The 23,107-nt window shown below is 39.9% G+C and overlaps 1 protein-coding gene across 1 annotated transcript; it reads right to left on the reverse strand.

The window, feature by feature from the left end:
- Window positions 1-14,243: 14,243 nt before the first annotated feature.
- LOC124866689 (chymotrypsin B-like) lies at window positions 14,244-16,469 on the reverse strand. The gene is made up of 7 exons (XM_047362583.1): window positions 16,322-16,469; window positions 15,792-15,895; window positions 15,644-15,723; window positions 15,129-15,210; window positions 14,872-15,052; window positions 14,655-14,788; window positions 14,244-14,574 (listed from the first exon to the last, which is right to left on the reverse strand). Exons 1-7 carry the CDS (start codon window positions 16,371-16,373, stop codon window positions 14,413-14,415), a joined length of 795 nt encoding a protein of 264 aa, XP_047218539.1. The 5' UTR covers window positions 16,374-16,469; the 3' UTR covers window positions 14,244-14,412.
- Window positions 16,470-23,107: the final 6,638 nt, after the last annotated feature.

Here is a 23,107-nt window from a genome sequence, read left to right on the forward strand (position 1 = left end):
AGCCGCCAATTCACAACACAGGTCGTCTCTAGGCACTTCACTAAAGTCAGGTTCATACATTCCAATTAAGTTAAGCTCAGTCAGCAGCCATGTCTAGGAGAGAAAGGGTTAAACACTAAAAGACAGGGCCAAGTGGATCATCTGTAGAAGGTGAGCATTAAGTTGTTGCCAGCAGAAGCTTGGACGATTCCCCTCTCCAGAAAGGTGTCACAGGTAGACACAGAGTCAGGCCAGGTGTAGCTTCTAGGAAGAGAAAAGAGAGAACAAAGTTAAAAGCTGAAATAACAGCAAATAATGCAAAATTGGAGAGTAGTGTGAGAATGTAGCAAAGAGGGTGAAAGTGGTCATTATGTCCTCCAGCAGTCTTAGCCTATAGCAGCATAACTACAGAGATAGCTCAGGATAAACTAAGCCACTCTAACTATAAGATTTATCAAAAAGGTAAGTTTTAAGCCTAGCCTTAAAAGTAGACAGGGTGTCTGCCTCACGGACTAAAACTGGGAGCTGGTTCCACAGGAGAGGAGCCTGATAACTAAAGGATCTGCCTCCCATTCTACTTCTAGAGACTCTAGGAACCACCAGTAAACCTGCAGTCTGAGAACAAAGTGCTCTGTTAGGAACATATGGACCAATCAGATCTCTGATGTATGATGGAGCTAGATCATTAAGGGCTTTATATGTGAGGAGGAGAATTTTAAATTCTATTCTGAATTTAACAGGAGGCCAAAGAAGGGAAGCTAAAATAGGAGAAATATGATCTCTCTTTTTAATTTTCATCAGAACTCTTGCTGCAGCATTTTGAATCAGCTGAAGGCTTTTAACTGCATTTTGTGGACATCCTGATAGTAAAGAATTACAATAGTCCAGCCTTGAAGTAACAAATGCATGGACTAGTTTTTCAGCGTCACTCCTGGATAGGATATTTCTAATTTTGGCAATGTTCCGGAGATGAAAGAAGGAAATCCTAGAAACCTGTTTAATATGGGATTTAAATGACATGTCCTGGTCAAAAATAACACCAAGGTGTTTTACTTTATTATCAGAGGCCAATTTAATGCCATCCAGGTTAAGTGATTGACTAAGCAGTTTCTTTTTTAAAGACTCCGGTCCAAAGACGACAACTTCTGTCTTGTCTGAATTTAGAAGCAGAAAATTTAAAGTCATCCAAGATTTTATGTCTTCAATACATGCTTGTAGTCTATCTAACTGGTTGGGCTCATCAGGATTTATGGATAAGTAAAGCTGAGTATCATCAGCGTAACAGTGAAAATTTATCCTATGCTGCCTGATAATTTGACCTATTGGAAGCATATATATAGTAAAGAGAATTGGACCAAGTACTGAACCCTGTGGTACTCCACAATTAACCCTGGAGTTTAAAGATGATTTATCATTTACATGAACAAACTGGAATCTGTTGGACAAATAAGATTTAAACCAGCCTAGCGCTGTTCCCCTGATCCCTACAGCATATTCCAGCCTATATAAGAGAATATTATGGTCGACTGGATCAAATTCAGCACTGAGATCTAACAGAACCAGAACAGACACAAGTCCATTATCTGAGGCCATAAGAATATCATTAGTGACTTTCAGCAGAGCTGTTTCAGTGCTATGATGAGCTCTGAAGCCTGACTGAAACTCTTCAAACAGGTCATTGCTGTGTAAATGCTCACACATTTGATTAGCAACTATTTTCTCAAGAATGTTAGATAAGAATGGAAGATTGGATATAGGTCTGTAATTTATTAAGTCATCTCGATCAAGCGAAGGTTTCTTGAGTAAAGGTTTAATTACAGCTACCTTAAAAGCCTGTGGTACATATCCATTTACTAAAGATAGATTAATCATATCTAGAATGGAGCTGGTAATCAGAGGGAACACTTCCTTAAATAATTTGGTTGGGATTGGGTCTAACATATAAGTTGAAGGTTTAGATGAAGCTAATATTTCTGATAACTCAGGAAGCTCCACAGGATCAGAACAGTCCAAACACAAATCAGGTTCTGCAGTTACTTCCAATGTTGTCTCACTTGCTGAGGATAAAGTAATCATCTTCGGGAGTATGTCAAAGATTTTATTTTTAATAGAATCAATTGTATTTAAGAAGAATCCCATAAAGTCATGACTGCTAAGAGCTAAGGGAATGGATGGCTCTACAGAGCTATGACTCTGTGTAAGTTTAGCAACTGTACTAAAGAGAAACCTAGGATTATTCCTGTTCTTTCTATTAATGATGAGAAATAAGCTGTTCTAGCTTGGCCAAGTGTGAACAGTAGGCTATTTTTCCAGATTAAATAGGAATCATCAAGGTGTGTAGTGCACTATTTTCTCTACAATTTTCTAACATTGTGCTTTAAAGTACGCAGCTCTGAATTAAACCAGGGAGCCAGCCTCCTATGAATAATTACCTTCTTTTTCAAGGGGGCTGCATTGTCTAATGCATCACAGAATTATGAAGTAAAACTATCAACAAGAGAATCAATTTGTGAAGGGGAAGAAACTAAATTATTGCCCTCCACTGTGTTTTTCTGTGATAATGAGGAAATTAAAAGTGGAACCGATTCGTTAAAGGTTGTTCCAGCATTGTCTGATAATGATCTACTATAATGACATTTTCTTTCAGTTGTGGAGTACTCTGTTAAATTAAACTCAAAAGTTATTAAGAAATGGTCAGACAGGACAGGGTTATGAGAGAATATTGTTATGTCTTTACACTCAATGCCATATGTTAGGACAAGGTCCAGAGAATGAACACAAAGGTGGGTATGTTTGTTAATGTTTTGAGCAAAGCCAATGAGTCTAAGATAGCATTAAACGCTATATTTAGGCTATCACTTTCAGCTTCAACATGAATGTTAAAATCCCCCACTATAATAACTTTATCTGTATTTAACACTAAATCAGATAAAAGGTCTGAAAACTGATCTAAAAATTAAGAGTAAGGGCCTGGTGGACGGTACAAAACAACAAACAGAAGAGGTTTTAGTGCTTTGCAATTTGGATGAGGAAAACTAAGGTTTAAATATTCAAAAGAGTTGTAGCTATTGATTGGTCTGGAACTAATCAATAAATCAGAGTGAAAGATGGTTGCTACTCCTCCTCCTCGCCCAGTATTTCGAGGAATGTGAAAATTTAAATAATTAGTAGGAGTTGACTCATTTATAATAACATAATCCTCTTGCTGCAGCCAAGTTTCTGTGAGGCAAAATAAATCAATCTGATTGTTACAAATCAGGTCACTAACTAGCAATGTCTTTGAAGAGAGAGATCTTATGTTCAGTAAGCCACATTTAATAGTTTTATTTTTTCTTTTTAGTCTGAGTTGTGTTTACTTTTATGAGATTTTCCTGATTTCCTCCTTTTAGATTATTTTTTAATCTATTCAATTTTGGCCGTGGGCGAGACACTGACTTAATAGGGTGATGGATGGGTAGCAGTACAGAAGCTGCAGAGAGGAGTGTTAAACTACTACCCTGCTTCCTGGTCTGAACCCTGGGTTGTCAGAGTTCTGGAGAACTAATAAATTCAGCCAGATTCCTAGAAAGAAGAGCAGCTCCATCCAAAGTGGGATGGATGCCGTCTCTCCGGATCAGACAAGGTTTTCCCCAAAATGTTCGACAATTATCAATGTAACCTACATCGTTTTCTGACTCCATCAGCTTTGAAGGTTTAGAAATAGATCTTATGAAAGTTTTCTAAATTTCTGAATAAATAAAAGATTATTCATACAGGGAGACATTTGACATATCAACAAGCATTCAGACAAACCTTTTTAGCTTTAAAATTGTTAATTTTGTGAAACTATGGTAAAAAAATATATATATATTTAAGAAGGCAGGCAATCACCACCTCAATCACAAAAGTGTGCTTTGACATGAATTTGGTATAAAGCAGAAAACAACACACATGTCCTAAATATGGTGAGTGGAAATCAGAGCGCTGCAAGGCAGGGTCCACCAATCATTGCTGCTCAGCACATGCTGTAACCCAACCCCTCAACAGTCCCGGGGTAATCTAAAAGTCCCAGCCCGAGTCTATAAAGAATTCCTGTAGTAGCACATATTAAATTAGGCTCATTAGAAAATCTACAAACATTTATGCTTTGCCTTACAATATAATTCCTCACCCAAGGAAAAACAACCTCCACCAGCTGGTTATGTTGCCTATCTGAAAAAAAAGTAGTATCAATAGGAACAGGTACTAAAAATGGTTGATCATTAATAGCATGTGGAATCAAACAACAAACATAGCAACTGTCATTTCTTATCTTCCTCACAGTTTGATGCATCAGTTGCCACCAAACATTATCAGTATGATCATAGTAGTCAGAAAAGTGATGAATCTCTCTTCGAATCAACTGATGAGTATTATTGGCGTAATTACTCAGATTAGCCACAAATTATCTTTGCAGTACCTTTCCCCAAATGAACACGAGAGTAATAAAAATACTTGCAATACCAATCATTAACATCAGAACAGACCATCTTCCACATAGCTGCATCGTGACCTTGAAGTGGAATGTCCTTTCTTCTGGTACTGAAAGCAAACAGTTTTTTTTTTCAAAGAAAACAAATCATAAACAAAACTCAAAAATCCTGCTGCCTCTCCTGAGTGGCTTCTGCGCTCCAAGCTGCCCTGTTACCAGTCTGGTACAGGTGGGCGGTCGTAGGAAGCTCCGCTAGAAATATATTTAGAAACAGGAACTCTAACCTGCTGGAAGTTAGGCTTCCATAGTCCAACTAAACAACAATGGAAATGAACACATTCAAATTTGTAATAATACCATAATGATAGATATCAAGCAATAAACATGAAAGTTAGATAAAAGCATCCGAGATTTCCTCCTCAGAGTCAGTTTCGCTGTCAAAGTGGGAGAAAAGAATTTGGCTGACCCTCGCTGTCCAGGCAAAAGGAGCCCCTAGTAGCCACTAAATGTTAAGAAATTAAGGAGAATAAGCATCATGGCGCTTGTTTGACTGTCTCTCTGTTGCAGACGTCGCCAGTCCATCATCCAGAGAAAGGTTATGTGCAAATGTGTAGAGGTCTTCCCTGTATGTTTCCTTTGTGTCTCTCACTGTGGTGTGTGCGCAGTGAGGCAAATTATCTTATGATTTCTAACTTTCAGGCAATACGATGGCCTTAAGTAGATTCTGAAATAACGTTGCACTGCCCAAGAGATTATTGTGCCCTTGTAAGAACAGTGTTCTTCAACCGCCTCTTCAATCACTCGCCAGTGATCAGCTTACAGTTCTTTGTTTTGTGGTGGTCCGCTGTCCTCACACCTTTCAGGCCGTGGATGATCCAGTTGGAAGATGACTTGTGTCCTGGAAGCCAGATGAAGCTGGAGGAGCTGGAGCTTTCCTGCAGCTTTCCTGGGTGTCTAGTAGGATCTGATATGGGCCATTCCAGCGCCAGGACTTCCTGTGTTTTCTCCTAGATTCTCTGACCAGAATCCAGTCGCCAGGAATAAAGGACTGGAGGGTGGAAATGGCTGTTTCTGGTAATGCAGCCTTCACCGTCTGTGAAACTTGAGAAAACACAGTGGACAGGTTTTGACAGTAAAACACCATCCTACCTTTACACAAAGATGTGGAAGAAAATGATCGTGGCAATAACTCCACGTTACTTTATTCTGACATTCCCCCCTTTTGGCGCAGGGTCCAACCCATGTGACAATCCAGCAAAAGGTTTAAACAAGAATGTTCTAGTAACCAAGATCACATTACATAGAACCAAAGAAATGAATTCTGACATAACTACGTGCCACTATGAATTTAACGAAAACAACATAAATAAAATCCAGATGTTTTTAACTGCAACTCAGTTCCATTAACAACTAAACACAAACTTTAATTATTCAGTTCATCAATGTCTCACTTAGAAATTAGTCACATATCATCCTGATTTGTCTTGTATTAAGATGAGTATTAGATTAATGGAAATCTAATGTAATTTTGACGCATACACTCTACAAATTTTATCTAATAAATAATTCCCACCAAGTATAAAGTCATGACTCAGATTCTTTATCAAAAATATATTCCTTACTCTTGCATATCTTGAACTGTCAGCTAGCTTAATGGTACCAGGGAAAACTTTCAATCTAATAAATCACCAATGATTCTGCATGCAAAACTAATTCTTCAAACTAGTTTAAACTATTTCATTAACCTTTTAATAGTAAAACACATAAATCTAAAAGTCATGCTACATCCTTAATTATTATACAAAAAACATGTTTTTAAGGCAACAATCACTACAAGCATTTTGATTCTATTGTCTCTTAAAGTGTTAAATCTCAGGAAGGGAGGTGCTGAGCGTTACCATGACAACAAAGGCATGAATAGGTGGGCGGAGTCAGGCAGAACTAACCTTTGATTGGCAGCCTATGGGCGGAACCCACAGTTTCTTCATTCCAACCCATCTTAGTGAACCTTAAACTACAAAACTGTTAACATGAACCTACCTCAGAAACAAGCTGCTTCTTAACTCTCCTGAAAACTCAAAGTTTAATCAATCTGGGATTTAGAAACATTATTCTAAACATGGATTATTGTTTCATGCAACAAATAAACAAACATTCAGTCCAACAAAACAAAGACAAAACATCAAAGACAGACAAATGGCCAAATTTGAAGCTTCAAGAATTCAAAGAAATTTTTAACAATCTCTTTTCAAAATATGTTTTCTCAACCATATCTTTTAATGCTATAATTGATCAATTTTGTTATGACAATCTTCAGGATCCTTTTTAAGATTTTTTCCACATAGTGTTTCAAAGGGAAGACATAATTTTCCTTAATTTGGCTATTTAAATTTTGAGAGTTGGGGAGAAAATTATTAGTAGAACCCCTCTTTAATAATCCAAATGCTGATAAATGTTCCAATATTTTATGATTTAGTAATCTGAAATTAGTCTGTGTACCTTTGTACTCCTATGTATTCTTTTAATCTTTAAACCCTAAGAAATCAAACAAGGAGCCTTTATTTATTTTCTTTTCCTAAAATAAGGGATTTTACTTGTCTTGATTCTGTTATAAAAATCCTAACCTTGGTTCCAAAACAAAACTCTTCAACCCCAATCTGTGTTCCCCAGAGTAGAAATTGTGAGTATTATTGCATTTCAAAGCCACCAAATGACTGGAACTCATCATTGGCTTAGATCTATTTTAATAGGTAATCAGTCTACCTTTAATTAAGTATTATAATTTTATGGACCCAAAATCTATGGCTTACAGGCTTCAGGAGTCCAGGAACCACAAGTTGAGTACTACTGCATTGAACAATGATGCTAGCTTTCTGTAGAGATTGAAGGATTGGCTAAATATTCCCAGACCTGTTAGTGTAGTATAGGTTCAGATGCACACAGAAATATTATCAGTCAGTCAGTCAGTTGTCCACCATAACATGCACTATACTCCTTTCTTTTCCGACTGATCGCAATATTTAAGACAAACGAAACTTCCTGCAGGAAAGTTTTAACTCTTTAACACCTTAATTGATGCACTCTGTGCTTTTTAATCTTTTTCTTATGTTTTTTATTTTTCTCATCTCAATCCATCAACTGTTTTACTTTAAACTATTTTAACTTATTTACACTCAAACTTCCACTCTGTGAAAAACCAAACTTATCTTCCCAAATTAAAGCTCATTTAACACAATCATCCCCACCTTTTCCTTTCATTTTTTAGGAGATGATGGTTAATGTGTCATAAAAAAATAATATACATTATACCATACAGAGCAACTTCTCACCCAGATATATTTATAGATAAATAATTCGGATCCAATCGGCCAGAAGCCGCAGGCGGGCACTAGGACTCCCCTCCGTAAAATGGAGGTGGACTGAGGACAACGTCTCAGGCTGACCAGGCGTCCGTGTCCCCTCCTGCGGTTTCCTCTGGTACGTTAGATCCTGTTCGTGACGCTAAAATTGTAGTGGAATCTTCTTATCAAAGTGGGGTAGAAATAACTCATTAAAAGAGCACCGGGCTTTGTCTTTATAAGTTTTATTCAAAGGCATTCAGTGTTTGAAGACCCTGTCACTGAGCTAAGTCAGTGAAACAGAGCCCCGATCGACATTTAATTTCATTCCCTTCCGGCAGAATGCTACCAACCAAATTATCCAGTTCCCTTACGGCAGAACTACCTAGTTTCTGATCTCCTTGCGGCGAGATCCTACCTAAATTTATCGCTATTTCCTTTCGGCGAAATAATACCTATCCAATTGGTCTCCTTACGGCGAGACACTACCAATGACTTGTCGCTTGCGATCCCCTTCCGGCGGGATCCTACCCAATTTATCTCTATACCTTTTCGGCAGAATAATACCTTTCCAACTGCTGTCTCCATTCGGCGAGATACTACCAGCGACTTCCGACTTTCTTTAATATTAAACAAAACGTCTCACCTCTGAGCTGACGTCTAGGTGACCCAGAGTCCCCCGGCGTCGAGCGAAGCAATTAATCCACTGGCCTGATGTGAATTTACACACCGGGGCTTTCAGCCACCACGCCGAGGTGCGGCTGTGCGGTAGCGCTTCCTCGGCGTCGGCGGTCCCCAGGGTCCTTCAGTCACTGCAAAAACAACAAGATTAGGTTAGTTAAAAACATTATCCAGCGTCGAAGGACCAACTTAATGTTAGGTATTAATTAGTGAACTCAGAGGAAAGAAGTATAACACAGGGTCTCTGTTCTTCTTGCGCAAGAGGTAGATACACACTCTGTAGTGCAAATCTACAAAGTATTGGCACCCCTCTCTCTTTATTTATACATGCTGGTTCACACACAGTTCAACAAACATTCAGGGTGTGTGTGTGTGCGTATGTGGGGTCAGAAAGGTTAGGGTTCATGTGTCTTGATTTTAAACAGAGAGGGAGTGGGGACTGGTACGAGCAGCCCTTAGATGTTGCTGATAAAAGCATAACTCACTCGTCTCCCCCCTATCCCTTCCTGTGGCATGTAGGAGGGAAAAGCACTTAGAGCAGACATGAGTGATAAACAATACAAAAGTTTTCAAACCCTAACAGGATCTCTTCAACAATCTTTATTTCAGAGACTAGGTTTCTGAGCTGAAATGTATAAATAGGAAGAAAACTTGATGTTTCCAACAGACAGATCTTAGTGGCACCCTGTCGGCTCCCAGCAGGAAAGGCCTGAACCCCGTCCATCAGAGAAGGATGTTAGAAGGAACTCTGCGGTTGGTCTTCCTTCCACAGCTAACAAGAAGATGATATAATTAACTTAGATGTGTTTATGATGACAGAAGGTGATCGGTCGCTGTGTTTACAGATGGTGGAGTTCATTTCCTGTCTAATGCTTTATGATATCAGACAATGATATGACTGCATGTGTGTGGGATGTGCTTCATCCGTTTAATGCTAAGATTACAGCAATAATTATTTTATTTGGGATATAAACGGAAACATCCTCGACTGTTTGCTGAATTTATTCTTCACTCATCATTCAGATTCAACACCTGGTTTCTTCTCTGACAGATCTTTTCTGACTCTGCTCTTCCAACCATCAGCACATGTAGGTGGACTGGTTGCCATAGAGACTGAGCCAACGCCTGATGATCTGCACGATGAACCGGATCATTTATTTCATTCTGACACAAAAACAAACCCTACAGCAAATCATCAGAGAGGATGAGGAGGAAGAACATAATTATTATTGATCACTTGGAGTTGATCTGTTTCATCGCCTGATGTTTAGAGAAATATGGCAGACAGTGTACGCCTCAGTGTACTTCCTAGATCAAAAATAGACAAGAAGTATATTTAAAACACTTATTTTTAATTAATGTTTTTCTCAATAATTAACTGAATTTCATCTGTTGACAACAGAAACATTAAATATCTTCTCATGATAATCTGATAACTTTCATTAATTCTCTGCCTGGATCCTGGATGTTTCATAGTGAAACCTGTTGAAGTGGGTGTAACATCAGGAGATGGACTGAATCCAGGTTGTGTCTGCTCCGTCTCTGCTGCAGGTTCCTCCGTGTCTCGGGTCTCTAAAAGAAACACCACATTTTTCTCTCCTCTGAGTTGTCATCAGAAACAAAACAACCCTGCACGCTGACTCTGGTCCTCCCCACAGTCTGTTCCCACTGGGTTTAAGCAACATTACAGTCATATGATAACGGGTCTCATGGTGTTCACCATCTAGATCCCAAAAAACAATTACATTCTGACAATATCTGTGATGCTCACGTTCTTTTAAAGTCCGAATCTGGGTCTCTGCAGAGCAAATGTGGAATATTCTGACTCTTTTGGACCACATCGGACCACATTGATAGAAGATCATATCACAGTAGCACAACTCCACTGCAGATATCGTGATAAACATGAACTTTGATAGCATCCTATCTCTAAGGTCAAATAAGTTGATGGATCCATCGTTGCCAGCAACAGCAAGCTTAACTATTCTCTAAACATCTTCAACGAGGTTTAATTTAGACGACTCGGAGGATTTTCTAGCATCAACTGCATGTGTAAGACTTAAGTCCCGACTTCAACTAGGCCACACCTTCATGTCTTTTCATTTGAGGCATGCCCAAATGGACTTGCTGGTGTGCTTCAGATTAATGTCAATTAAATTCAGTTCTGTTTATTTACATTACTATTTATTAAATCAGAAAAATTCTTTAATTGTGCTACTATGTATTTTATTTTTTTATTTTCTCACTTTTACCTCTTTTTGTCTCGATATCGTCTTGTTTTTATTCTGGCATCTAAAGCACTTTAAGCACTGTCTATTTACATAGCACTGTTGAAAAGTGCTATATAAATAATTGTTGATTGAACTAATCACATTGTGTTTTTATGCATCACATTAGGGAAAAAAGGCGCAAAAAAACTGATATACATAAAGGATATTTTAAGCATGGTTTAAGTGGGATTCACATCCCTCTTTGCCATGTGTTTTTAAATGCATCACACAAGATTAGGGCTAGATGAGACCTTTATGCTGTGTTTCCAACTGCAAGGGGTGATGCAGTTAGTAACACAGCATAAAGGTCTTTGGTAAAGGCTACAGTCCTTGATGCAGCCGTCGCAGGCTCGGGTCCCAGCCCGTTGACCTTTGCTGCATGCCTTCCTTTCTCTCTCCACCTCATTTTCTGTTGGTCAACTAACAAAATATAGGCCACTAGTGCCACAAGATGTAAAAGTAAATCAATCGACTGAGGATGCAGTTCAGATACCCAAGGGCACACCCCAACCATCCCTCCAATCCAGAAGCACCCATTAAACCTGACTCTGTGACTGGCCTCCACAGAGTCCTGCCTTTAACCTTATTAAACACATTTGGGATAAATTAGAATGGAGGCTGCAGTTCTAGTGGCCTCATTTAACTATGAACACTCTCAGAAGCTCTTAAGCCCAACGGACCCACCGGTGGGTCCAGCTGCGACACCGTTTTTTTCTCCACCTCTAAAATCACGTCAGACACAGCTGTTTTTTGTTTTTTTTTTCATAAATCCCGAACAAGAGGAGGCTTAATGTGTATAAAACAACTCATCAAATGAGTTTCACAAAACATTCAGTTTTACAGTGTTGGAATTATGAATCTGACAATTTTATTTAATATTTAATATTAATATTTCATCAAATATTTCGGTCTGTTTAGGGTTGTCCTGTGAATACCAGCCCAGTAAGGTGATGGTATTAGGACAAAATAGAAATGTGTGAGACGAGCTCTGACGTTATTGAACAGCATAAACTCTGCACACATGGAATGAATTCACATAATTTCTTAAAATACAAGAATTTATTAACAAAAATAAGTCAACTCAAAGTCAAACATATTTCAATCAACAAACTCTTTACTTTGCTAAAACAATCCAACTAAACTACCAAGCAGAATTAAAGAATAAGGACTAATGGGCTATGTACAATATAAACAAGTTGATTAAAGATGATTGGAAATTATGACCAAAAGAGTGATGCAACATTACCATGCAATGATTATGTTTGAGAACCAAGGATTATCTTGAAGAATCTGGAAATGAAGTTAAATTAGTCTTGGAACTAATTTAGGAAATAATCAGCAAACGTTTACACAACCAATCACAATGCAAGATCAGATAAAATATTATTTTAATAAAATAATGTTTTACATAATGATCTGTTGAATAAAACAAACCTTCTGGATGACTAATTCTCATCGGTGTCTCATTAGCTGCCTTTATTTATTAAAATAATATTTAAAGAAATATTATTAAGGGAATATTTTGGAAAAGAGCCAAATCTTTCTGGAGAAATGGGGCTTAATGGTGTTTACTTAGTTATCAAATCTAGTAAATGATGTTCAGGGACTATTATTCCCTAGCTTGAAAACTAACAACCTTTCTGTTAAATACTCTTTAGTAGCAGCACGTGTTCTCACCGGTTAGCAGTTAAGCTAACAAAGAAGCTAATAGCTTAGCACCAGAATCAACACATACCTTTAAAATACCAGGGTTAATAAAAGGGTTAAAATGCATGAGCGCGGACGGCGCGTTATGATCAATGTTCTGTTTAAAAATCACCCTTTAAATAAAGCTTGTCTTAACTTTAAAAACACACAAACACAGAACACAACCAGGGCACGTGTGCTGCAGATAGCCTGCTAACACTAAGGTAGCCGAGTTTCACACAAACAAAACTTCATAGAATGAAAAACGTTCAGGTCATTTCATCCTAACTGTTATTCTGCCCAAACCTAACCTCATGAACTGTGGTAAGTAATGTTGTCCAAAAGACGATGAAGTTTGAAGAATGTATCCACAGTGAACAAAGGGTTAGCTTCCCGCTAAACTCCAGCTGTGGATGAAGAACGGCTCATTGTCCACCAACTTCACTACATGATGATGCGGTCTCTGTTGTCTTCCTTCCAGACTGGGAGACCGCTCCACTCGGCTTCATAGAGACCGCTTCTCTGTAGGGAACTTCTCTGGGACAATTTGCTTCTGCAGGCCTCAGAAAGAAAGTAAGCAATTCTTACACCTTAATTTCCCCGTTCATGAATGAAAATACCAGATACACAAACAGTATTTCATTCGTACTTATCTTTACATATGATCGATGATCGTATGGCTTCCTTGGATACAGTTGAAGAGTTTATGTCTGTTTGCCAGCAAAGAGACATCAGCGCGCTTGTCTCCCCTATCCCGATGATCACCAGTGGAAGAGGGCGGATGTAGCAACAGCTGTGCTTTTATTTGGGTAGTGGCGTCACAGGAAGTCCGCAGTTATCCCGTTTCCTGGCTGTGCCGGAAGAATGGTTAATGCACGCTATTTTTAAAGTTTCAGAATAGGTGGAAATTGCTTCTAAAATCTCTTAAGTGGCTTAACATGTTGAATCAATTCTGCAAAGAAGAGTGGGCCAGACTTCCTCCACAGTGATGTGAAAGACTCATATCCAATTCAGTCAGATGACTCATGTTTTAATGTTTAAATACACCTTCATTAGCCAGTGTAGTATAATATAATATAATCACTCCACATGCAGGCTGCTCAACATGTCATGGAGGGAGAACTGATCTCTACCCGCTGAACATCTCTTCCACATATCAAGAAGATGGAACCAGGCAGAAGTTGGCAGCAGGACCAGCAGCAGGACCAGAGCAGGACATGTAAAATCGAGGTTTTACATCTAAAATAAACCACCCAATTCATTATTATATGCTTTATTTTTCTGCAGGGTGTGAGAAAGGTCTCGTGTGAAGCAGCAGTTCACTTATTACAAACTCCTAACGACAGCTGTTGCTTCCAAGGGCGGCACAACCAGTTAGTTTAGGGGTAAATTATTTCCACGTGCTTGGAAAGCTTTTCCCATAATCAATGAAATCCCCATTTCAAAACATTTAAGTGGGACCAGCAGCAAAACAAGAAGAAGTGTGTAGGGGGTAAATAGTTTTAAACAGCAGTGTATTTTATTTGGGGTAGATTTATAGAACTGAAAGAAACTGGCAAAAGTCACAGAAAAATAGGTTAAAAATATCAAGAAAATGAAAGCAGGTTTTATTTCTGAATATAACATTGATGGAAAGCATTTTCAAAATCTAAAAGATAAGCAAGGAAAGTATAAAAAAAGAAATGGCTTTTTCATTTAAAATTGTTAATCTTTTTTGCTTTAACATCAAGTATTTTTTAGATACCTTCTCAATCTTCATTACTTTCATTAAACCATTTTAAATCCTGCCAAGACAAGGGTGTTAGTTTCTTGACAACGCAAAAAAGACACAGAAACATGTTTCAGATATAAAATGTTAACATTTTATTGAAATACATTTTTGCATTTGAACACTATAGTATTGAAGTCATATTATTCCAGGTCATGTTTGGAAATAACTAATGAAACAAACAGAGTCACTTATTTTTACTGAAGTTGCCCTACTGGCTCCATCCTAGCATCTCAGCATTTAGTTGGCAGCGAGGATCTGGTCCACCCATCCTCTCAGCTCGGTGACGCGAGCGTAGACGCCTGGGATGCTGGTGGAGCAGCGCCAGCTTCCCCAGGACACAATACCCACTAGAGTCCAGACGTTGTCCTTCTCACAGACCAGAGGGCCACCAGAGTCACCCTGAAACACAGCAAACATGTTAGCCATGAAGGCACAAAGGGATCCAATCAGGTGAGACAGGTAGGTGGGCGAGGTTTCACCATGCAGGAGCTAGCTCCAGCTCCTCCAGCGCAGATCATGATATCAGAGATTTTGCTACCCCAGTGCAACTTACAGTCACTGTTGGAGAGCAGAGGCAAAGCGGCCTGCTGCAGGTTATTGGGAGTATTGGGAGCTGTGGGAGACAGAGGCACAGATGAACACCTAAAACTGATCTTGGGTCAGCTGCCTGTGAGGGTTTAATAAAAAAAAACCCACCATTATAGCGGGTCAGACCCCAGCCGGAGGTCACACAGGTGGAGCCGGGGGCGAAGTAGTCAGATGACTCGGCGAGGCAGACGGGGGACACGTTGGTGCCCAGGCGGGCGGGGGTGGCCAGCTTGATGAGGGCAATATCGTTGTTTTTGGTGGAGGGGTTCCAGTTGGGGTGGTTGAACACCTGAAGGAGCAGAAGTGGTCAATTGGGGCGCGGGCCTTTGTTTCTGAAAACTGATTGGCTGAAGGTTTCTGCTTACCTGGGCAGGCTTCAGCACCTGGACATCTTCATTGGAATAGTAGCTCTTGTCGTGCTCTCCAGCGATAACCCGGTGGTAGGTCCTGACGGGAAACATGAAAACACATTGAACACATGATGGCAATACAACAAAATATAAACACAGTAAGAATACAATGGAAACACATCAATATAACACATCATATAAACAAAACACAATAAAAACATGGTGGGAATACAGCCAAATAAAAATATGGACTGAAAACAGGACTTAAACAATAAGAATGAAAACATGACAAAACCCCAATTAAATTGGAAAATATCTCATAAACTATAATTCCCAGTTACAGCACTGCCTTTTGGCCGACCGCAATGAGAACATTTGACCGGAGATATAAGCCCTGCTGCAGGAAACAGCACAATTAATCTGAACAGGACTCTGTTTAAAGAAATAAAAGTAGTAGAATGATTTATTTCTGGGGTCTGGGAATCACTACGAATCACAAATGGTTGTTGGTTCCATGTTTGTGTACGTACGTGACGTTACAGTGAGCAGCGGTCACCACCCAGTACTCGTTGATCAGGGATCCTCCACAGAAGTGGAAGCCGTTAGATTGCTGCGGAGACAGAAACAGAGGTCAGGCTATGAGAAAGAACAGGAAGCTGTACGTCTCTGCTGACTCACCTGCAGAGACACCTGCCAGGGCCAGGAGTGGGGCACCGCTTCTTCGCCATTCACAATGCGGGTATAGCCAGTCACGCGGGGGGGGGTGGCAGGGACACCGCAGCCTAAGCAAAGGACAGGAAGGAGATTTTAAAGGACTATTTTGCTGTTTCAAGGTATTGTTTTATAGTCATTCAATGTTTAATCCACCAATCATGTCTGAGCTCATCTGAGTCTCTACAGGGGTTGAGATCTTTTCTTGTTCCTGTTTGTCCATGATATGAGCTGCTGAATTATTTTACAGTTAAAGTTCAGAAGCTAAAACAACCATTAGTCAGTTTTATATGAATGTGCTGCTCAGTCTGCACAGTTAATCAATCTAAGAGGCAGGTCAGTGCACTCTGCTGCCCTCTGCTGATCATCTTTTATAACTGCTTATAACAACATTATTAAGAGCTCTATTTTACATCATAAACCAGTGTAAGTTTACACAGGTCCAGTAAAGCTGCAGTTTGAACTAGATTGAAGCTCATTTCAAATTCAAGACTTACCATAGGCGGTGCTGATGAATGCAAGGCTGGAAACGATCCAGAGGATGGCCATGGTTTAGATCATGACGACGATTTGGCACTGCAATTTTATGCTGAAGGCCAAAAGGCAGTAGCCAATCAGAAAGGCTGCAGCCTCTAATCTCCGCTGCTTATCACATCTGAGGCAGAAGCTGTGTTCTCACGAGTCCCACGCCTTTACATGAAGCTCTCTGATTGGCTGGCATATATGTGTTCATACCCACTGTGCCTTAAACTGATCATACAGAAACTGAACGGGAAACATTAAAATGTAACAAAAAACTGATACTAAGATAATAACTACTGCCAGTGGAAACATGTGACACATAAACTCAATCTGTTAACACTGAATCTCTTCCTGACAAGATGTCAGCAGCAGACACATAAAACCTGATTTCTTTTATGGATGGATTTTACAGTACTGACATGAAGGTATTTCCATAGAACTGTGGTTTATTTCTTATACTTCTGTTGAACATCAATGTGTCATTTTTCTAAAAGAAGACTGGGACAGGTTTTTTTTTATTTCATTCCGCCTAAATTAGAAAGTTTTATTTCTAGCCGATTGATCTGTTGACACAGTGATAACAAAGTGAACAGTCAGCAGGCTGAGCTGAGAACAGCTGCAGACTCAGGAATTATGACAATGATGCAATCAGAAACTATTCAAAAAAGCATAGAGAAACAAGCAAGTGCTCATTTTTTTTTTTATATGTCTACATGTTTACATTTTCAATGAAAAACACAATAAACATAAACAGGAACAACGAGACAAAGAACAAGGGGTTTTAGAATCATCTATAGAAATTGCTATATGATACAAATAGTACAGAGGGTCACACCAATTCTGGATGCTTTAACCTAATGTATCTTTCCATTTATTCCATATCTTATCAAATTTATCAGACTGGAGTCTACTGGAGAATGTGATTCTTTCCATAGTAAACAAACCAGGCACAATCTGCTGCCAATCCTCCAAATATAGAACATTTGTATTAACATTACTTGGTAATACAAACTGTCAGTCTTACCATTATAGCCCAGTTTTCCAAACCTTGCCATGTTGTGGCATTAAGTAGAAGGGGGATTAATGCAGCAAAATCATCTAATGAAGACAAAATTGAGAACCACCTTGCAGACTATAACCCAAGGCAGGTGTGGCAGGGATGGCAGCATCTCACCAGCTATAGACAAAATTTACCTTCACAACCACAATAGACAGTATCTCTGGCTGAGAGGCTGCGGAGCTCTTTTGTTCACGCTCTTCCTGAGTACTGATACACCAGTGAACAAACTGCAACAACATCAAGTGAGACAGGTGCTCAGGTAAGGAAGGGACCCAGAGACTGTCACCATGAACTCTGTGCTGTCTTCACCAGCACCTTCAATCGATCTCTTGCAAAGTCTACAGTCCCATTTTCTCTTAATTCATCATTGTTCTTGCACGGTGGCACAGTTGGTAGCACTGTTGCCTTGCAGCAAGAAGGTCCTGGGTTCAATTCCCGGCCGGTGGTCTTTCTTCATGGAGTTTGCATGTTCTCCCTGTGCATGCATGGGTTCTCACTGGGTACTCTGGCTTCCTCCCACAGTCCAAAGACATGCCTGTTAGGTTAATTGGTCACTCTAAATTGCCCTTAGGTGTATGAATGAGTGTGTGCTTGGTAGTTTGTGTGTTGCCCTGTGATGGACTGGTGACCTGTCCAGGGTGTACCCCACCTGTAGACTGCTGGACATAGGCACCAGCTCTCCTGCGACCCACTATGGAATAAGCGGTAGAAAATGACTGACTGACTGTAGAACATAATCATAAAACTTTCAGCCCTAAAGAGAAATCTCTTAAACTGCTTAAACTGGTCCGAACTTGATCGGATCCGAACCTGCAGCTCCTTTTTCCTGACTCAACCTGCAACATGTTTGAACAGAATCAGCAGGACTCCATAATAATGAAGCGCAGTGAGAAGTTCACAACATCTTTCAGCTGCTGAAATGAATGCAGGTTTCTCTGGTTCCGCTTTATTCTGCTGCTCAAACGCTGCTCTCTCTGGCGAAGCTTTTATTTTGTTAGCTGTTGTTTCTACTTCTTGTTACCATGTTCACAATCACAAACTGGGATTGTGAGATTTTTCTTGATGTTAATACAGTTTTACTCTTCCTTGTGCAGTTACAGAGTGGACAAAGCTGGAGCCTAAAGATCAATCCAACAGCAACTGATTTCACTTTGCAGTCTGCCCAGGTGCACCTTCTACAATACATGAGCCAACCCTGGCATACCAAAACCAGAATAGCTTTATTACAATGTTGTCAAATTCAGAGTCGATGAGACTGAAAATCAGCAAGCAAGGACACAAAATGATTAATACTCATACTCGTCGTCATACACTCATCCGGGTCGTGGGGTCAGCAGTCTCAGCAGAGATGCCCAGACATCCCTCTCCCCAGACACCTCCTCCAGCACCTCTGGGGGAAGTCCGAGGCATTCCCAGGCCAGCCGAGAGACATAGTCCCTCCGGCGTGTCCTGGGCCATCCTCTGCCCTGGGCCTCCTTCTGGTGGGACGTGTGTCTGGAACAATTCCCAGGAGAGGTGTCCAGGAGGCATCTGAAACAGATGCCCGAGCCACCTCAGCTGACTCCTCTCGATGTGGAGGAGCAGCAGACCAGAGCAGCGTCCGCATTACTGCTGTATACTGAGTATACAGATTTACATAGAAAATTGTAAAAGACAAGAATCACTTACTATAGTTTTCACATTTTTTCTGTTGTCACTGAGTGACCTCTGTTTGTTCAGTGTAAAAAGATAACTACTCTTCAGCTAAAGATTATTAGAATAAAAACTAAAAACAGAATCAAGATTAGATTTAATATTAATTTATTCTCTAAAGAATTATGAAGCAACAAGAAACAAAAGAAAATGAGAAGAAACACCTTAGAAACAACAACAAACAACTAATTTAATTAATAATAAAAAAACGTTTAAAATAGAGAAAAAAACCTTTTCTAAACTGAATGAAATATAATATTTATTAGGAGTTTATCTGTCTTTCTGTGGCCTAAAGAAAAGGTTTTGATTCTAACACCGACTTTAAAGAGAAATAATACCAACTTTTAAAACCAGTCCTGATATGGCAGCTTCAGCACCAGAACCGGCAACATAGAACTGAACAGAGCCATACAGTGTATGTCATTCTTGGGTTGACCTCAGAGCTGAGAAACAGATTTTCCTAAACCATGTCTCAGACTCAGCGAGACCTTCTTAACCGGCTCACTATGGAGAGAATTATTTAATGATAAGAAACTATTTCAGAGGTATGAAACCCATTCAATTCAATTCAGTTTTATTTATATAGCCGCCAATTCACAACACAGGTCGTCTCTAGGCACTTCAGAAAAGTCAGGTTCATACATTCCAATTAATCCTAATCATTGAACAGTGCAGGCAGAGTTAGTTATTTATTCAAATTGGATAAAAAGTTTTTCTATCTAAGGAAACCCAGCAGATTGCATCCAGTCAGAAATTTGTAGCATTCGCTCCTCCCAGATGAGCATGTAGAGACAGTGGACAGTCACTGGCGTTGACATTGCAGTAAACCCTCATACTGAGCATGCATGTAGCGACAGTGGAGAGGAAAAACTCCCTTTTAACAGGAAGAAACCTCCAGCAGAACCAGAACCAGGCTCAGTGTGAGTGGCCATCTGCCACGACCGACTGGGGGTTTGAGAGAACAGAGCAGAGACACAAAGAGAACAAAGAAGCACTGATCCAGGAGTCCTTTCTATGGGAAGGAAAAGTAAATGTTAATGGATGTAGCTCCTTTAGTCGTTTCACCTAGAAAGAAAGAACAGATAAACACTGAGCCAGTTTTCAAGGTTAGAGTCTGAAAGAGAGCACATACAGGTCCTTCTCAAAATATTAGCATTTTGTGATAAAGTTCATTATTTTCCATAATGTCATGATGAAAATTTAACATTCATATATTTTAGATTCATTGCACACTAACTGAAATATTTCAGGTCTTTTATTGTCTTAATACGGATGATTTTGGCATACAGCTCATGAAAACCCTATCTCACAAAATTAGCATATTTCATCCGACCAATAAAAGAAGTGTTTTTAATACAAAAAACGTCAACCTTCAAATAATCATGTACAGTTATGCACTCAATACTTGGTCGGGAATCCTTTTGCAGAAATTACTGCTTCCATGCGGCGTGACATGGAGGCAATCAGCCTGTGGCACTGCTGAGGTCTTATGGAGGCCCAGGATGCTTCGATAGCGGCCTTTAGCTCATCCAGAGTGTTGGGTCTTGAGTCTCTCAACGTTCTCTTCACAATATCCCACAGATTCTCTATGGGGTTCAGGTCAGGAGAGTTGGCAGGCCAATTGAGCACAGTGATACCATGGTCAGTAAACCATTTACCAGTGGTTTTGGCACTGTGAGCAGGTGCCAGGTCGTGCTGAAAAATGAAATCTTCATCTCCATAAAGCTTTTCAGCAGATGGAAGCATGAAGTGCTCCAAAATCTCCTGATAGCTAGCTGCATTGACCCTGCCCTTGATAAAACACAGTGGACCAACACCAGCAGCTGACACGGCAACCCACACCATCACTGACTGTGGGTACTTGACACTGGACCTCTGGCATTTTGGCATTTCCTTCTCCCCAGTCTTCCTCCAGACTCTGGCACCTTGATTTCCGAATGACATGCAGAATTTGCTTTCATCCGAAAAAAGTACTTTGGACCACTGAGCAACAATCCAGTGCTGCTTCTCTGTAGCCCAGGTCAGGCGCTTCTGCCGCTGTTTCTGGTTCAAAAGTGGCTTGACCTGGGGAATGCGGCACCTGTAGCCCATTTCCTGCACACGCCTGTGCACGGTGGCTCTGGATGTTTCTACTCCAGACTCAGTCCACTGCTTCCGCAGGTCCCCCAAGGTCTGGAATCGGCCCTTCTCCACAATCTTCCTCAGGGTCCGGTCACCTCTTCTCGTTGTGCAGCGTTTTCTGCCACACTTTTTCCTTCCCACAGACTTCCCACTGAGGTGCCTTGATACAGCACTCTGGGAACAGCCTATTCGTTCAGAAATTTCTTTCTATGTCTTACCCTCTTGCTTGAGGGTGTCAATAGTGGCCTTCTGGACAGCAGTCAGGTCGGCAGTCTTACCCATGATTGGGGTTTTGAGTGATGAACCAGGCTGGGAGTTTTAAAGGCCTCAGGAATCTTTTGCAGGTGTTTAGAGTTAACTCGTTGATTCAGGTGATTAGGTTCATAGCTCGTTTAGAGACCCTTTTAATGATATGCTAATTTTGTGAGATAGGAATTTTTGGTTTTCATGAGCTGTATGCCAAAATCATCCGTATTAAGACAATAAAAGACCTGAAATATTTCAGTTAGTGTGCAATGAATCTAAAATATATGAATGTTAAATTTTCATCATGACATTATGGAAAATAATGAACTTTATCACAATATGCTAATATTTTGAGAAGGACCTGTAGAGTTAGTCACAGTAGACGCTCAGTCAGCAGCCATGTCTAGGAGAGAGAAAGGGTTAAACACTAAAAGACAGGGCTATGTGGATCATCGGTAGATGGTGAGCATTAAGTTGTTGCCAGCAGAAGCTCGGACGATTCCCCTCTCCAGAAAGGTGTCACAGGTAGACAGAGAGTCAGTCCAGTTGTAGCTTCTAGGAAGAGAAAAGAGAGAACATAAAGTTAAAAGCTGAAATAACAGCAAATAATCCAAAATTGAGAAGTAGTGGTGTGAGAATGTAGCGAAGAGGGTGAAAGTGGTCATTATGTCCTCCAGCAGCCTAAGCCTATAGCAGCATAACTACAGAGATAGCTCAGGATAAACTAAGCCACTCTAACTATAAGCTTTATCAAAAAGGAAAGTTTTAAGCCTAGCCTTAAAAGTAGACAGGGTGTCTGCCTCACGGACTAAAACTGGGAGCTGGTTCCACAGGAGAGGAGCCTGATAACTAAAGGATCTGCCTCCCATTCTACTTCTAGAGACTCTAAGAACCACCAGTAAACCTGCAGTCTGAGAACAAAGTGCTCTGTTAGGAACATATGGAACAATCAGATCTCTGATGTATTATAGAGCTAGATCATTAAGGGCTTTATATATGAGGAGGAGAATTTTAAATTCTATTCTGGATTTAACAGGGAGCCAATGAAGGGAAGCTAAAATAGGAGAAATATGATCTCTCTTTTTAATTTTCATCAGAACTCTTGCTGCGAGATTTTGGATCAGCTGAAGGCTTTTAACTGCATTTTGTGGACATCCTGATAGTAAAGAATTACCATAGTCCAGCCTTGAAGTGACAAATGCATGGATTAGTTTTTCAGCGTCATTCCTGGATAGGATATTTCTAATTTTGGCAATATTCCGGAGATGAAAGAAAGAAATCCTAGAAACCTGTTTAATATGGGATTTAAATTACATGTCCTGGTCAAAAATAACACCAAGGGTTTTACTTTATTAACGGAGGTCAATTTAATGCCATCCAGGTTAAGTGATTGACTAAGCAGTTTCTTTTTTAAAGACTCCGGTCCAAAGACGACAACTTCTATCTTGTCTAAATTTAGAAGCAGAAAATTTAAAGTCATCCAAGTTTTTATGTCTTCAAGACATGCTTGTAGTCTATCTAACTGGTTGGGCTCATCAGGATTTATGGATAAGTAAAGCTGAGTATCATCAGCGTAACAGTGAAAATTTATCACATGCTGCCTAATAATTTGACCTATTGGAAGCATATGTATAGTAAAGAG

The sequence above is a fragment of the Girardinichthys multiradiatus genome, chromosome 4 (genome assembly GCF_021462225.1).
Source record: "Girardinichthys multiradiatus isolate DD_20200921_A chromosome 4, DD_fGirMul_XY1, whole genome shotgun sequence".
In the NCBI taxonomy this organism is placed as follows: domain Eukaryota; kingdom Metazoa; phylum Chordata; class Actinopteri; order Cyprinodontiformes; family Goodeidae; genus Girardinichthys; species Girardinichthys multiradiatus.

What these genes read in the sequence shown, in the direction of transcription:
- LOC124866689 (XM_047362583.1), bottom strand. Translation starts at nt 16,373, where the DNA reads ATGGCCATCCTCTGGATCGTTTCCAGCCTTGCATTCATCAGCACCGCC. An exon ending in CCTGGCAGGTGTCTCTGCAG is followed by an intron (nt 15,724 to 15,791) that starts GTGAGTCAGCAG and finishes CTGTCTCCGCAG; the next exon opens with CAATCTAACGGCTTCCACTT. An exon ending in GCTGCTCACTGTAACGTCAC is followed by an intron (nt 15,211 to 15,643) that starts GTACGTACACAA and finishes GTTTCCCGTCAG; the next exon opens with GACCTACCACCGGGTTATCG.